Below are 16,184 nucleotides of genomic sequence, written 5' to 3'. Positions count from 1 at the left end.
ACTCTGGTTTAATTTGTATTATACACAGTGCAAGGTGCCTCAGACTGCTAATTATTATTACTACCAACATTATTCAGGAGCCTCAGTGCATTTCTGAAAACACCCATGTTCATCAGTAATACCCTGACATCTCAGTCAGGACTGCAGCTTTATTACATTAGACGCAGAGCGGGTTGATGGTGGTTCCTCTATGGAGTGATTCACAGCAGAAACCTATTTAAACAAATAGAGGGTCTCTTCTGATTGCAGGGGGATATTGGCCCCAATAGAGGTATATGAAGTTTGCTGCTGTAAAGACCCCCCTGCTCTATACAACCTAATCTTGAAGAATTTGCCACCTAAACAGGTAGAAAAGAGCGAAAAAGAGACATCATTCTCATTTCAGTTTAAAGCACAAAGTAAGAAACTTGGCCAAGGTCACAGAGGACATCTGCAGCATGACCAGGAGCTGATCTCCTAGTTCATTAGCCAGTGCCCTGGTCAGGAGAAATACTTTTCCCCCAAGTTGGGGAACAGCATTTAAGCCTGTGCTGAAGGGCCATGTACACTCATGCAAATTGCATATACACTCAAGCACTTTGGGCCGTCTATCCTATTCTGCCTACGGGCAGAGCCAAGCTGCAGTACAAATCTTGTAGATGAAAGTATTTGTTAATTGGCTTTGTAATTTGTATTTGGCTGCCTTGTAAAATGATTAAGCGCTCGCTGTGCCTGGTACCACAATGCACATGTACCAGACACCAGGAGAGCAGCTGAGATGTGTTTTAAGAAAGGGCGGAGGAATATATCCACCTAAATCTGCTTGCCAATGAAATTCCCAAGTCAAAGCTGCTTATGAAGAGTCCATTTCATACTGCCAAGCACACCTTGGATGAACTTTGTAACGTGATGTCCAAACACTTGTTCACACATCACCTGGCCTTGCAGCAATTCACAGTGAAGACAAAATGTTTCACCTAAAATGCCACTGAGCAACAGAGCTACAAGAAAAACTGTGCTTTTCCAATGGGAAGCCGCGTAACTAGAGCACAGCAATAAAAGATGAGACCCTTCCTCTAAGGAGTTCGGAAATTATAAGGGCTGCAACATGCTTCAGACACAGCCTACAAACACGCTCCCTCCCAGCTCTGAGCAAAGCCTTCTCTTCAGGCACTACATCTGTTAGCACTGCTCTTGCTGATTAAAAGATGCTTCCTTCTAATTAAAAAGGAGCGTGCTTTTCAGTTCAGTTCTGCTGTAGTAGATCAGGAGGAAATTCTCTGCAGTTGATGGACTGAACAGGTTTTGAACAGGTGTATCTGAATGGTTATCTAGCTTCAGAAGCTTTTTTTCTGTTTAATGAGTAAGGTTTGTTCACGTTTCCCACCTCGTCTCCCCCACATACACCAGGGAGGTGGGTAACCTGTCAGTGCTCCAGCACAATCCCTGCTAGCGATGTGAAGCCACAAGACCCCCTAACACAGGACATTACTAGAACCTCTCCGGACTTCAACACACACACAGGTTATCGCTCAACAGTACCTCACCTTACCATAGCTGTTCTGTATCAATACAAGACATATATACCTACCCGCATGTTCCTGCTTTCCAGCATCTCATAGTAGATGAGAGGTAGCTTACCCCTGCCTCATTACAGGGCAGGCTCTCTCAAGCCCCCTCTCCGCACACAATTACCCTGGAAGTAGAAACAGAGCCAGCAGAAGCTGATAGCAGCGTTCGATCATGCTAAAAAAACATGGTTGGAGAGAGCTGAAGAGGATTGAGTGAAGAGTTGTTCTCCCCTTCTGGGGCTACTATCGCACTGAAACAGCCATCCAATACAGCTTAAGTGAGATACTGGAGACTTCAAGTATGCTAGTGGGGGTCTGGGAAGGTATTTCCCGTGCTTGTGCTACAATCAGGTGCCAGGTTTACAACAGGGACTCACAGCAGTCACAGTGTAGCTAATAAGAAAAATAATTAACAGAACAGGCTCCTTTGGGTGATGTGAAACAAGACACGGAATTATGCCTGTGACAAACCTAATGCTCCTCCTGGCACTCTCCTAGAAGCCACGTCCTAGGGCTGAGCCTCAGGCTAGCAGCCAGGAGCTCCTGTCATCTCTTCCTATCTTTGCTCCTGGAGACCTTACGTATACTTTGTACTTCCACAGTACGTTACAAACATAGCTTAGTCATGCTTCACAACCCCCCGCGAGCTGGTTATTATCATTCCCCCTCTTATAACAATGGGAAAATGATCCAGAGAAATGTTAAATGACCTTCTCCAAAGCACACAGCAAGTCAATGATGGAACTAAGATCAGACCCCAGGGCTCTTGGTTACCAAATCTCAAGCTAGAATAAAGCATAGTGCCTCTATGGAGGTCCAGCTGTGGCTGAACTTTTCAGATGGTTATCCACATTTCTGAACAAGCCAACTGTCCCAAAAAAACCCGCTCCTGAAGGGTGAATCTGGCCTTTGCTCTCAGAAGGAGTTAATTATATGCTTGCTCCAGGGTGTGATGTGATGATCCCCTCAGCAAATGCTGTGCCAGAGATTCATTTGCAGAGCCTGGCATATAACTGCTGGAGAAAGGTGGTGAGCCAGCATCTCCCTTACAAGCTGGAACCTCATTCACCAGTAATTTTGTTTCTATTGAAGAAAAACTTGTCTAGTACATCATTCTTTCTTAAAAATCAATAGACGTTCAACAGAGAACCATACTAAATGGCCCACAGTAATATGATGCAGTTGCCATATGAGCAATTGCTTTTCCCAAAGCAACATTTTTGTGCGATAAATCTTGCCAGAGCTGGAGCAGCATCCTCTTAAAAGAGGCTCTTCTGCAAACATTCAAGACATTTTTGAATCATTCTGATCAAGCAACTTCCAAGTTAAGCCGGGCTCCCAGCTAGCATTTCTGGATCGTCACTGTGTTGCACAAGTACTTCCCAGTACTTCCCAGTAGAAACCAGGATGAAAATCAAATCCTCTATATTCCAGTCAATGGAGGAGAGCTACCATCAGCTGCAGCAGTACAGGGTATGTGACACAGATCTGCACAGTCTCGATGCTGTATATTTGGGGTGAGCTCTCAGAAGAGTCAAGACAGGCAGACGCAGTCCAGGTAGGACCACAGCGTAGCTCCAGCACATTTGGCCTACATGATTCTTCAGAAATCCAGACTGACTGCTGCTACTGTCACCGAGTAACATCACGGTTCAGGGAGCGCTGGCTGCTGCGGGAGGGAAGGCAGGAGGAAGGGGCTCATCCCTCGGAGCAGCAGCCACGTCCCCTGTCCCATCACCTCGTGGGAGCAGCATGTCTCTGATCCCTAGGGGTGGCAGCTTTGCCCACACTCCTGAGACACCTTCAGCCAGCCATTTTCTGGAGGGTAACAGTCTGCACACACACAGGAGGATCAGGAGGGGGATTTTGTTCTTAATATTATTTGAACAAAATATTAAAAAATTAGTTAAAAAGTTAAAAATAGGGGCAAATTTCCATAATTTTTGTTACATTTTCTTCCATTTCACTACATGAGTTTCTTTAAAACCTCAAAGAGGGAAACTGAGTCAAATTCACAAAACACTTGTGTGGGTTGGTCCCCATTCTCCTGGAGTGAGTCCACCTATCAGCCCATCACATATTATCCCACATACCACCTCAAGTCTCTCTTGACATGTGACTGACAGCTCTTCTCTCCCTCCCTCTCTCATCCCAGCTGGCAGAGTAACAGAGCACTTACAGCACCTTGCTGTGGCACTGAGCCACATGGAGACCTTTGATCTCCTATTTGCACATCACTTTTACTTGCACTCTCATATGCCAACCTGCAAAACTCCTCTTCTTCCAGTGCACTGAATATCATTCAAATATTCCCTGGCAGCCCCCCACCTGCCTACTTAGGCTGATAAACACGCTCAGCTCTGTTAGGCTTTCCTCAAACTCTGGAGGAGTTCAACATGACTTGTATGCAAATACAGATACAGTTGGCTGGCAAGCTCATGTTATTGCTGACCAATGCCTTCTCTTTTTACTCTTCTCTCTACAGGTCTTTTACGCATTAGCAATGGCACATAACAGTAGGTTTAGCACCTAAACATCTGGATATAAAGTGATACGCAAGTCACCATGGTGAGCCCTGCCATATAAAACTGACGTATCACCAATTTATCCGGAACAAAGGAGTATTTTCAGTAATGCAAAACAAAACTGCTCTGCAGCCCCATCCCACAATGCTGTAAAACACATGCTAGGCTGAAACCCCCAAGGTACTTGCCAACATTTCCTGACCTCACACTCCTTTCTGTAATACAATCTTTAAACTGAATTATTCCTTGCATGTTACTAAAGCAAGCGAGTCTCTCACGGTTGGCTGCTTTTGTGATAGCATATCACCAATTTTCATTTTATCTGGAGTACGAGATGCTTTTCCAGCCAGGTCTGCATTTGCTGTGTAAAGATGCTTCCCATCAACCTGCGCTGTGCCCAGATTGCCTTTCACTCAGTGCTGCCTGTGAGACCACCGGCCAGGAGAGCCGACGGCTGCTTCCCTTTCGGTCTGCTCCAGGAATGGGCAAAAGTGCCCTGACTACCACCCTAGAGTCCATCAACAGAGAGGTAGATGGTACCGCCTTAGAGGTTGTTTGAAGGACCACCTGTTTTCTCTGCCGACAAGGATGACAGACTGGAGAGACTGCCTGTTGCCTCAGCCTGTTCTCCCGGCACCATACCTGGGGCAAAGCTTTCCCTTTGCTCTCTTACAGCTGCTGCTTCTTCTGTGCATTGGCCAAGCCCAGCAATCTGCTGGTACTGCAGCGTAGCATTTTATTTGATTTATTTTTTCTGTGCTAATTAAAATTCCCGTCTTGTGCTCTGGGCAAATGTACAAATTCTACATGAGAAAAAAAAAATATACGCTTTGAACAAAATTTGGGCCAGGCTCCAAAGTTCCCAGAATCCCATAAGCTACAAAAACTCTCCTTCCATCTCCTGCTCACACCTCTTCTCCTCCTCCTCAAGGGGTAGTCTGAGACAGCACAGACTTGGGGTGGGACAAATTCGGACTCTTACAGCCCAGCTGAAGGGAACAAACTCCATAAGTAAGAGCCAAGCACCCCAATGGGGCTTCATCCCTCCACATTTAAACAGGCCTGGCCTCATCTGGCCTCATCTGGCCTCATCTGGCACAGCATCAGAGAGGAGAATCTCCCTCTAAACTATCTCAGACTTAACCACAGAGGTTAAAATGTGCATTTCAGATTACACTTTTATTCCCTGGATAAGGAAACTGGGCACTCCCAATTACGGCTTTAACTAGCTGTAATGTCTAATCATGAGTTTCTCACCTTCAGCATGTTCTTTTTCATGCAGGTCAGGCAGTTTCTCTAAAAACCATTAACGGTCCTTTTAAAGTTTTTGTTAATTTTCAAGACTGATCCCTCTTTTTTTCTCACACTACCACCTTACCTTCCCTCCCCCGGAAAGAGGATGAAGCTTTAATGAGAGCATTCTTTTTGTCTGATTGGAAAAATCACAGTGAGGAGGGAGGATATTTGTTTTTCTAGGTTCCTTTGCAGCACAGATTTCAGATACCTTGCTATGATCTGGATATAATCAAATACATTATCATGCTCTTTGCTTGCTCACGTCCTCATTAATACCTCAACTGGCAAGGTAATTTCGCAGCCAAATGTGACTCTGTAGGGGGTACAGTCAGCAGAAGACAGGGCGACAGCAATGCGAGCCACCAGAACATGGCAGTAATGCAGCTCAGCCACTTTGTCTCGGAGAAGTATTGAGTCAAATTCTGCACTCAGTGAAGAACGGCATGTCTTTGCCTGCTGGTAACAGGATAAGCCTGTGTACTATTTAACCCTTGGTTAGGCCCATGTGACTGCAGGCAATCTTAAATTGCTTGCATGTCAGTCTCTCCATGGTATGAGACGTGATTTTTTCAGACATGCCAAAATCCCACCGTCCCAGTGCAAGTCTGTGGGACTCACAGACTCTCACCAGCATTTTGAAGACTTCTGTCTTATGCCAGGTTGAGGGTGGGTAATTAAACTGCCAGAACCCCAAAGGTAAAGGGTCCAGATCCCTCCTCTGCCACAGATTTTCTGTGAGTCCATACAAAATATTGCTTTAGGTATGTCCATATTAGCCAAGGAAAACAGTGTAGACACCTCTGGGGTTGTGCAAACATCAGCTGGTGCCTCCAAAACATGCGGCCTGTCTGCAGGAGTAATTGTGCCAGGTGCAGCACTGCACTGTCGTTCAGATCTATAAGCTCATGTGTCTCTACATCACAGCCTGTTTCACAGGGCAGGCTTGCTCTTAATCCCTCTGGCCCTCAGATTCCCATCTATAATGTGAAATTTATGATAGTGCTTTTCTTCCTCACAGAAGCCCTGTGAGGACAAATCTTGGTGAGGGGCCTTGATCGTTTGGCAAGAGAAAGTGGTGTTGGCTGAGTTCAGACCTGATGTTGATGCTCCAAACCTGTGGTCACCTCTGACCCAAGACTTCTGCCACTGAACCAACTTCCTCGTCTGCGAAGTGCTTTTTGCCCAGGCGACATAATCTGCTAAGAATTATTTTCTTCAGAGTTCAATGGCAGTCCAGATCTGGGTAGGACTGAAGGTGCCCAACGGTAAGAGTGATATTTTCCCAGCAGCACAGGTTTTGTGAGTTTTACTGCACTTCTCTGGAGCTTTCTGCCAACTAGGCAGGAAAGAGCCTGTGTTCAGCCAGAAATCTGCACGAAACCTGGTGTCTGACAGACTAATCTATCATACACTAGAGAGTTTCAATAAACTCAGGGTGCCAAACCTGCTGGTTGAGGATCCTAGGCTATATTTACAATCATCTCCCATATTTCTGCAAGCCGCAGCTTGCAGCAACTCTTTTGGGACATCACTCCCTCCATTCATTCTTTGGCTCCTAAGCCTACGTGATACAGAGTTGTGTTACCGCTCATATGTTCTGGAGCAAGGCCAGCCAGGAAGGGGTGTACCCAGGCTGTTGTGCTCCCAATTTATCACCAAGTTGTCCTGTTCGAAGACAAAAATGACCCTCCCAATACTGTTTCTCACACTCGCAGCCCTCCATCCCAGAGTCAGAAGCAAAGCTTTTGGCCTGATCTGTAATAAGCACTGTAAGTTTGCAGAGCATCTTCTCCCTAAATTAACCCTAACTCCTCTCTTCTGTGCCTATCTACTCAGTATTAAGAGGTATACTCAGTACAGCTCTAAATCAGGGATGAAAATCACCGCTTCTCAAAGCATCCAGGCTTGTATCACCAGCAGCTTTGTAGCTTCACATTCAACGGAGTTTGCAGAAGAAGCTGGCAGCCACAGAAGGATGTACACTTTACTTGCCCATTGCAGGTCCCTTAATGCAGCATTTGCCCACCACCCTCTACCTCCGGGCTCTTCTCAGTGAAGTCCATTTGTTACAAGCCATGAGAGACAACCCTGTCCTAGCTCCTGATGGAGCTGACAGCCCTCGTGGCAGGCAGGACAACGAATACTTCTGGTCACAATGCTTTCTGGCTGCTTTTCTACAGCGACATGTCCCCTTGCTGCGAATGGCCAATGCTTTTAGCCAGGCCTCTCCATCCGCAGCCCCAGCAGGCTGCTGCTCCGAGCTGACACCCCCACAGCGTCCTTCTGGGAGAAGTCAAATGTTTCCCTTAGGGTTTCCCAGGCACTCTCTGCGCAGCCATTTGTTTGGGTACCATCCTCCTGTTGTCCAAGCTGTTTCCCTTCAGCTTGCCGTCGTGCCAGATCATCACATGGTGTCTCAACCGTCCTCATTTAAACCTTTTATGTTCTCCTCGCCAGGAAGCTCTTGTGAAGCATGTTTTCTGGCTTGACTCCAAGCAGGGCCTTTCATATCGAAATTTCTTCACTGGCCCCTGTCTCTGCCCAGTCAGTAATGAGATAGCCTCAAGCAGTAAGTCCAGGGTGCAGGGGTGGGATGTCACAACTAGGCAGGGCACCGGCTCCACAAAAGCCATCTTCCCAGGCTTCGGGCACCCAGCGCAGGGGGCAGCTGAGAGACGAGGGCACTGATTTGCAGACATGCAGGCAAAATCACTGTCCCAGAGAGCAGGAGAGGGCCAGCCAGCTTCTGCTATGGCCTGGGCAGGGGGTAGGGGGAGAAGAGGGGACAAAGAGCCCCAAGGAGAACCTTGGAGAGTCAAGCTGGACCATCCCGCAGGAATGGGAATGGGAACGGAGCTTCCTCCAGTCCCCCTGTCACCTCCGGTGTCCCCCGCAGCAAGGGCACCCTGCGTGTCCTCCCTGGGCTCTGGCCGAGGCAGAGGGCCCACAGCCGCCGGGCTGCCCCGGCAGTCTGCTGCTCTAGACAGCTACCAACGGTGTCTAGAGCTGCCCTTGAGCTACGGCAAGCAGATACTGTCCGTTCAAACAGTCGCATCTTTTAAGTCACCACTTCTTAACGCAAGTCTCCTTCGCCTACCCATCAAGTTAGGAAATTCAGCTTGTATCCTTTGTTAAACCATTTATTTTACAACAGCTCATTCAAGCTGTTCTTCCCAGTCCATTCCCCAGCTGTACAATCGACCAGAGAAAGAGCAGTGTCCCGGGCTGCCTCGCCTCTGTTCTGGTACCAGGATCATCTTGTCTGTGGCTCTTCTGCCACGGCAGCAAATATACAACGTGTGTCTATAACTCAAAACTATCGCTCACTATGTGACAGTAATCTGCAAGAAACTATCACCCATTTCCTCACCATTACTCTTGGATTTCAGATGTTTAGGTAGTGCAAACAGACCTGCAGTTTATAAAAGCAAACTGCGCACTAAGAATGCCGTTGAGAAGAGTTAAATCTGAAATCTAGTAATGGGAAAAAGATTGAAAGTAAAGACAATAAGCATCCCCGATCATACTATTAGAGAGAGACGGCAGTTTCTACACAGCCAAGGCTGCAATCAGTTTCTATTTCAGCTCCTTTATTGGCTTCGGCTTGGAAGTTTTCTCAGGTCTGAAAAATTCCAGGCTTAATCTTGAAGAAAAGAAGAAAGTCTTGCAAAAAAAGCAGGACAGTTGGACAAAGTAGCACTGCTGCTGGAAGCATACAAAAACCCAGATTCAGGTTCCCAAAATCATGATGTTTTTTAATGCATGGGGAGATTTATGTATCTTGTTTTCTGAGCTATGCAGATCATATTTTCAAGTTTTTTCTCAGTAATAATGACATCTAGAAAATTGTTTTTCCTCCCATTAAACTAAGCTCAAAGAGTAATCACATGAGCTCAAGAGCTGAAAAAAGCATCAAATGTTTCAAAACAATCACTCATTCATAGAAGAAAAACAGTATATTAAAATACTAACACTACATTTAAAGCAAAAACGAAACACACAAACTGTGAGTCAAAATGAAGGTTATCAATTTCTGAAATGTGTGTTTTTATGCTTAATAAAATGTGGTTCATAATATGGGCAATGTGAGATCTACAATGTCCTAAACTATCCGTATCCTTGCTTGCAAGTGTTTGGATTTTACAAACGATGTGACAAGTAAATACGTTGCTTAGGAACCATGGTGGGCTTTTGAAACTAATTCTTTCGTTTCTGCGATTTTGATTTGGCAGGTGTTTGGTTCAGCGGAGTATCGGACTCCTCCGGTTCGGGCTCAGGCAGCACCACTCAGTCAGGGAGGGCTCTCAGACAAGGATAAGGCTTAAAAACCTGAAGCTCGTGTTACTGCAGCTCCCCTTCCGCGCAGCATGCCCTCAATACCTCCTATAGTTTCAGTCACACTGCGCCCGATTCCTGAAACCAAAAACTCTCGTGAGCCCCAGGATTTTCTTTCCTTCTAGGAAGCATTTGCTACGAAGCTTTGAGACAGAAGAAGCACAGGGCCAACCAAGCTAAAGAGATGCTGTGGTGAGGGCATATGGCTTTTAAACAAAAAGAACGAGTCTGAAACAATTTATAACACAATCATCTAAGAGAGTGATGCTAACCAGGAAACTGAGAAGTGGGAGTACTTAAAAACTCCACCCTGCTCTCAAACTCCTTCCACGAGCCCAGAATAGCTGGTGCTACTACTAATACGATCTGCAGTGCCACATTTAAACACGGTTAACATTTAAATTTAGGTTTCATAAATTACACCCTGTAGAGATGGAGAGAGACAGCTCCTATCTCTTTGAGGTATTGTTTCATTTGCAAATTCAAGCAGATGGTGCACGAGCAACTAATGACTCAAAAATCACCCCTAAAAATAGTCCAGAACAAGGTGTGGATTTATGAGGGAAGGAGGGAGCAGAAAAGGCTCTACTTCCCGTTCCCATTTCGCTGGCATCTCCAGGCGTTCAGCTCAGCACAGCACAAGGCACGTGGCGCCCGAGGGACCCACGGCGCTGGGCAGAACCGCGGACCACGGGCTGCTCCCCGTCCGCAGCCTCCTCTCCGTGCACCTCTCCCTGGCCGTTGCACGGGGTGAAAACAGGTGGTGGGGAGGGAAAGGCTCAGCGCTGCCCTCTTCCCCCGCGCCAAGGCTGCCTCCACCCCGACAAACCACTCTGGGAGATTATGTCTCCTCTGACCGCATCAAAAATTGCTCGGCAGAGCCATGTGGTGCTATCAAAACTTGCAGAGTCTCCCAGTCGGGTTGGTGGTATTTTACGAAAACCGACTTTTCCAAGCCAATTCTATAAAAACCTGTCACTGTTTCCTCATGAAGTAATACACTGCACTGTATTGTACTTCCAGCAGGAAGCCAAATCTGCTGTCGTTCCTCTGCTTGTAATGATCCTGCTGCCTTGCGTCCAACCGCACTAGCACAAACGCGTGCGGAGACGGAGGCTCCCTCCAGGCCGTGTTGCTGGGGTTTGAGCAGGGCCGAGCTGTGTCGGCGCTAGCAATGTCTACGCGGGGGGAAAGCTGCTGTGCAGCTGCACTATGTAAACCATAAATCCCTCCAAGCAACAAGCCTGTGTTTGTACAAAGCCTAGCAGACGGCACTGTTCACGGCTGTCCCCAAAGCGATGCCATTCTGAAGCAATAAATATTAATAATCAGTGGTTAAAGATTCCCACACAGGTAAAGCTGCGGCTTGGAAAAGTAAAATGTTTCTGCATGAAAAGCAGGAGGGCCTCTGGTAATTCAAACAGTTATGTGATGGTAAGTTTTATTATCTACTGCATAAATGCACACAGAAAATGTATATTAAATACCACTTCAGTCGTCTCTTTGGAGCCAGCAACTCCGCCTCCACCACACATCTCGCTCTCTTCTCTTGTTTACACCAGGGGTTCCTCCAGCTCTGCTTCTCACCTCCCTGTCCTCTAAAGCCGAATAAACTGGAAAGAAAGCAGTCTCTGCCTCCATTTTCATTAATAGTGCAGACTGCTACCACAGTGTTATCTGACTCTAAATGTTATACTTAAACCGCTATTGGTGGCTGATTTGTTGGACTATGCTTAGTCTTTTCTTTTGGGGTTGTCTTGTCTGTTTATTATGCAATAAAAAATAGTTGCTGCTGGGGCCCATGATTCAACCACTCCTGACGTATATTATTTCACTGAGCCATGGTTCTTTCCCCTGTAACAAACGCAGCTCTAAATGTGTTAGAGCTTGCCTATGCTCATACTGTGTTTGTGTTTCTAACCTTCTCTTATGGCATCCTAAATAAAAATAATGTTTCAAAATAAAGGAAAATAGATGCTAATTATATACAATGGGCCAGAAGAACAAAGTTACACCAAAATGCATCAGGTGAGGATCTGGCTTTGCCAGCGGGACGAAGCAAACAGATTGAGGAGCGAATTCTAAAGGGAGAGAGAAGAAGCCAACCTCTTCCACCACCACAGTCTCCCTACAGCTTTTGAAAGGCATGCAGATGAACCTGGTACAGACAGAAAGTCTCTCCATGGTAAATAAACCATAAAGCCAAATTCTGTGCTGGCAGAGTGGAGGTGCAGAAGGATTTACTCTAACTCTCCTAACATGCATGCTACTGAGGGAGATGCCAGCATTCTGCTTCATTAACCAGTCATTTTGATTGCATCTTTTTTTTTTTTTTAATTCTAGTAATTTTCTCTTCTTTGCAATTATACTGGGATTCTAAATCCCTCTACATCAATTACAGCTTTCTCTTTGAGAGGGAGACTGGCCACACAAGCTGGAAACACACTCTCCTCTGAAGCCAGAAGCTGAAGGTAAAGAGCTTGAGCAGCAACCCTGGTCTAATTAAAAGATTATCTTTACCTTGCTCCCACAATGAGCTGGTTCCTGTTGGCATCCAGTGCAAGCTGAGAAAAGTCATGCACACCTGGATAGGTGAAATTCGACACCCAGGGCTTCAGATCTGCAACGACAATGAAAAAGCAGAAAACAATAAAGCTGCTCTAGAAGCAGTGAGTTCACCCAGACATCCACTAATGGATTTCCTACCGAGTTATCTGTCAGGGGAAGGATAATTAATAATCTATTTAAAGGGTTACTATTTATTCTCATCCTCCGCACAATGTGCAAAAATTGCACATAAACGCGGGGCTGTCTCAGCAGTTATTTTCACATCCAAGACAGAGTGTCAGCATTGGCTCCAGAGACAATGGCAGCTTGCTTTTACTTCTGTTAAAATTGGGGAGCCAGGGTTAAGCAGTGCAAGGGGACTAGGGTCCCCCTGCAACACCTCCGCAGCCTTGCCTTCTACGCTAGGCAAAGGGAAACTTGCCCTCCAGAAAGGGAAAGTGGCATTAACTGATCGAAAACTGGGTTAGAGTAGAAGTGATCTGCACTCAAGACCTGACTGCTCCAAAGACAGGTTTTACCTTCTCTTCTACATTTAAGGTTCTGCTCTAGGTTTCACTTTACCTGGCGTTTGGGATCGCCCTCAATTAAAGCCTTCCTTAACCAAGACAAGGTTGCCTATCACAGCACTGTAATAGCTAAGAAATCCCAGAGGCTTGAAACTGGTTCTGTCAACCTGCTTGGATCTGCCAACCTAGACACTTGTCCAAACTGCAGTCACACAGGTTAATGCAGAGCAACAGGTTTGGCCAAGCTACACTCGTGCTGACAAAGCTCTTCTTACAGAAGCTACATCTATTAACACAACATCTATTGAGAGATCTATGGCAGGATAGTTCTGACGTAATAAAAATACACCTGTTTTAAATAAAGGCAAAACTAAAACACTACTTTTAGGGTACTCTCAGGTCTGGTGCTAGGGCACGCACAGAACTCCAGATTTCAGTGTAGTTATCAGCTTTGACCTTGCATGTATCACATATCACAGAATTTCACCCTCTCCCGTTACACCTTTACTGCATGAAATAACGGGGGCTTGATTAATGTATACCTTTCAGAAAGCCATCCAGTTTTACTGGGAGGACTTCTCCTGGGAATTTGTTCCAACTTTTAAGTACTCTGGCTGTTAAATACATGGATAATGCCAGACATCTGAGGGAGCAAGGCACAAATGAGACCAAACCAGTAGATCTGAAATCCCTCTGTGACCTATGGACAAGTAACCCTGCCTCTTTCAAGAGATGGATGTTGAAGATCTGGGAGGCGAAAAGCTTTGAACATGAAGGGTATGATCTTCTGGCCTCGTGCCAACAGGATACCAACACAGAGGGCAATGACCTGGTGACTCATAACAGTAATGATGCAGCTATGTTCAGACCAGTTCAAAAGAGCTCTGAGAAAGCATCCCCTTGTCATTTTGTGTGCCCAATGATAAATTGAGACCTCTCACTCAAGACAGCCAGCTCTGAACATTTTGGTCTAGGCATTAGCTCCCCGTTCCATAGGGGTGAGATGACGGTGCTGACGAGGGATCTCACGGCTTACAAGGCCTTTGGCATCTTGGCATGCTTTGTAGGATTACAGATGTGCAAGGGTTTAAAACCTTTGATGCAGGGATATTTTGGGGGCACTCCCAAGTCCCTTCTCCTTCCAGGCGTGGGTGAAGTCTAACCAAGCCCTTAAGTTATCAAAACCTTGAGAAAACACATGTTAAGGTCCCTTCAGTCCAATCTCTCTGTATTCTGCCTGTCTGCCTTCCTTCCCAAGGCAGAACCTTGCCATGGAGCTTCTGTCTCTGCTCTGGGCACCACCACATCTCACAACCGCTCCTGAGCCCCCGTGCCATGGGGCTGACCGTCAGGCCTGGTCCCGCGCCCTGCCTGACTCGACGCTGTCAGGGCGCCTCTGAGGACAAGGCCTCCACCCCCTCAATCCAAAAACCCTGTTGCTGGCAGCTGGAGGTTTCCAGCCCTTCTCAGCATTCCTGTCACACAACGTAACCACACACAACACACGTACCTCCTCTGCTCTTCAAGGAAAAGGCATGAGTTAAGGAATAACTCAGCCAGCCTAACCTTCAGACATCTCCACCTCCTACACTCCTCTGGGACCCTTAATGATGTACTAGCACCAGGGAGGTACCGCAGTTTCACCTCTGGCATTCTCCTAACTAACTGGGCTCTGTCTTCTTTTCCTGTAGCTCTTTAGCTGCAGAGACATTTCTGAGCCAAGCAGCAGAACCAGCAACAAGAACACCTCTCAGGCAGGTTAGCCAGCTGACATGTGCTGCGGATCTCCTGGCATTTGTGTTGGCTGACGGGGGTGGGATTAGGGGATTGCTATATAATGATGATACCTTTTAAGGATCCTGCTTTTAGGCCATAATTTCTCTTGTCATTTTACCTCCTCTCCTACCAACTTTCTCCTACTAACTAAGCCATTATTAGAGTGCAGTAGCAGGAAGAATATTTCCTCATCTGCTGCTCTAAGCAAAAGCTCCTCACTTCAGAGAGGTGCACGCATCAGTTCTTCCTTTTAATGGCAAGCTCTGACAAATTACAGGTAAAAATAATTAAAAAAAAATTAAAGGCAGTAGGTGGCTTGAATCTTTCCATGTTGGCTTAAGTGTCAATCAAGCCCACGAAATAACAGGCAGTGTCTTGATTTCTATTACTACTGCAGGTGGTACAACTTATAAAGAAACCCTTCCCGGTTATTAAATTAAAGGCTGCAAGGCATGCATCCTCATAGCAAAATTAAGCTTTTATAGGCATGTAGTTGGAGATTATTAAACCCAGCATGGTCTCAGCTAAGAATGTCTGACTGTGAGTTGTCAGAATTAATGCCAAATGGCACATTTTCCTTCCTAACCTCCTTTCTTCCTGTTAGAGGAAAGGGATAAAGTGGAATGGAAATCAAGAAAGAGACAGGACATGGGTCTTTTTTCATCTGACATGTTCAAATCTACTTCTCTGACCACAGCATCCCTAAGGACAGGTCCAAGCTTTCATTTTAAAACAAGCTCAGTTCTGCTAGGTAAGTGCTGCCCTGGGCCTATCCTGTATTAGCTCAAGTTTACACATATGGACCCAATGAACTCCAGAGTTTGCTTGTATTTGACCTTTCTCAGAAGGCTGATTTTTCCAGTGCTCTTTAATTTGGCTGGAAACCTTCAGTGCTGGGGCATGTTTACATTTGCAAAAGTATCTGTTTTAAAACAGTATGAAAAATTAAAAACCAAGGCCCTGGCTTTGCATGTCAGCAGCAGGAGCTGGAAAGCTAGGAACCGAATGGCTTAAGGGTGAAATGCTCATCAAGGCCTCCTTTGTGCTTCGCATCTCTAATCATTTCCAGGGGGTTAAAGATCCATGCTCTCACTTCCTCCACATTAGGACCAACAAACAAAAGTTTAATAGTTTCCAACCCCGTCCTGCGCCAGCCATATGATTCAGAGCCGCCAAAGCTCTGCGAGTCCCTCCAAGCTCAAGGTGGTTCAGGTATCCAGCTGCAAAGCGCACAGAGCTGCGCAGGAAATTTAAGTCTGCAGACACAGCTGTGCTCGCGCTTTTATGCGTGCATAAGACAAGGTGAAAAAAGGCCCTCTGCCACTCCGGAGGGTGGTCCCTGCAGCCTGCTAGCGTGCTGCTCTGCAGCAGTTTCCTGCGAGTATAGGACTGGGACGAGGATTAGTCAGCTGCGCAAAAGACTGTGTGCCAGACTGCAGGAGCTGGGTTTAAGGGCCTGATCCAGAGGCTCTTCAAATCATTGGCAGTTTTCCACCGAGTTTGATGGGTTTTGGATCAGCTTCTAAAGACATGTGGTAAACCTGGTAATACTTGAGCCTCCGTCTCCTCAAAACCAGCTGTTCCCCACCTCACCCTTATCCCAAGTGTTTTGAAGGAAAGAAGTACAT

At 46.3% G+C, this 16,184-nt stretch overlaps 1 protein-coding gene across 4 annotated transcripts in view; it reads right to left on the bottom strand.

Moving 5' to 3' along the window:
* SEMA5B (semaphorin 5B) overlaps positions 1 to 16,184 on the bottom strand; it is a 273,437-nt gene that overhangs the window by 112,792 nt on the left and 144,461 nt on the right. For all 4 annotated transcript variants that reach the window (XM_064514705.1, XM_064514704.1, XM_064514702.1 and 1 more), the window contains one exon: positions 12,227 to 12,326. In XM_064514705.1, coding sequence (XP_064370775.1) covers positions 12,227 to 12,326 — 100 coding nt within the window. The remainder of the gene's footprint in view (positions 1 to 12,226; positions 12,327 to 16,184) is intronic.

The sequence above is a fragment of the Dromaius novaehollandiae genome, chromosome 7, assembly GCF_036370855.1.
Source record: "Dromaius novaehollandiae isolate bDroNov1 chromosome 7, bDroNov1.hap1, whole genome shotgun sequence".
NCBI classification, from domain to species: domain Eukaryota; kingdom Metazoa; phylum Chordata; class Aves; order Casuariiformes; family Dromaiidae; genus Dromaius; species Dromaius novaehollandiae.
This window is presented reverse-complemented; position numbering and strand designations above follow the sequence as displayed.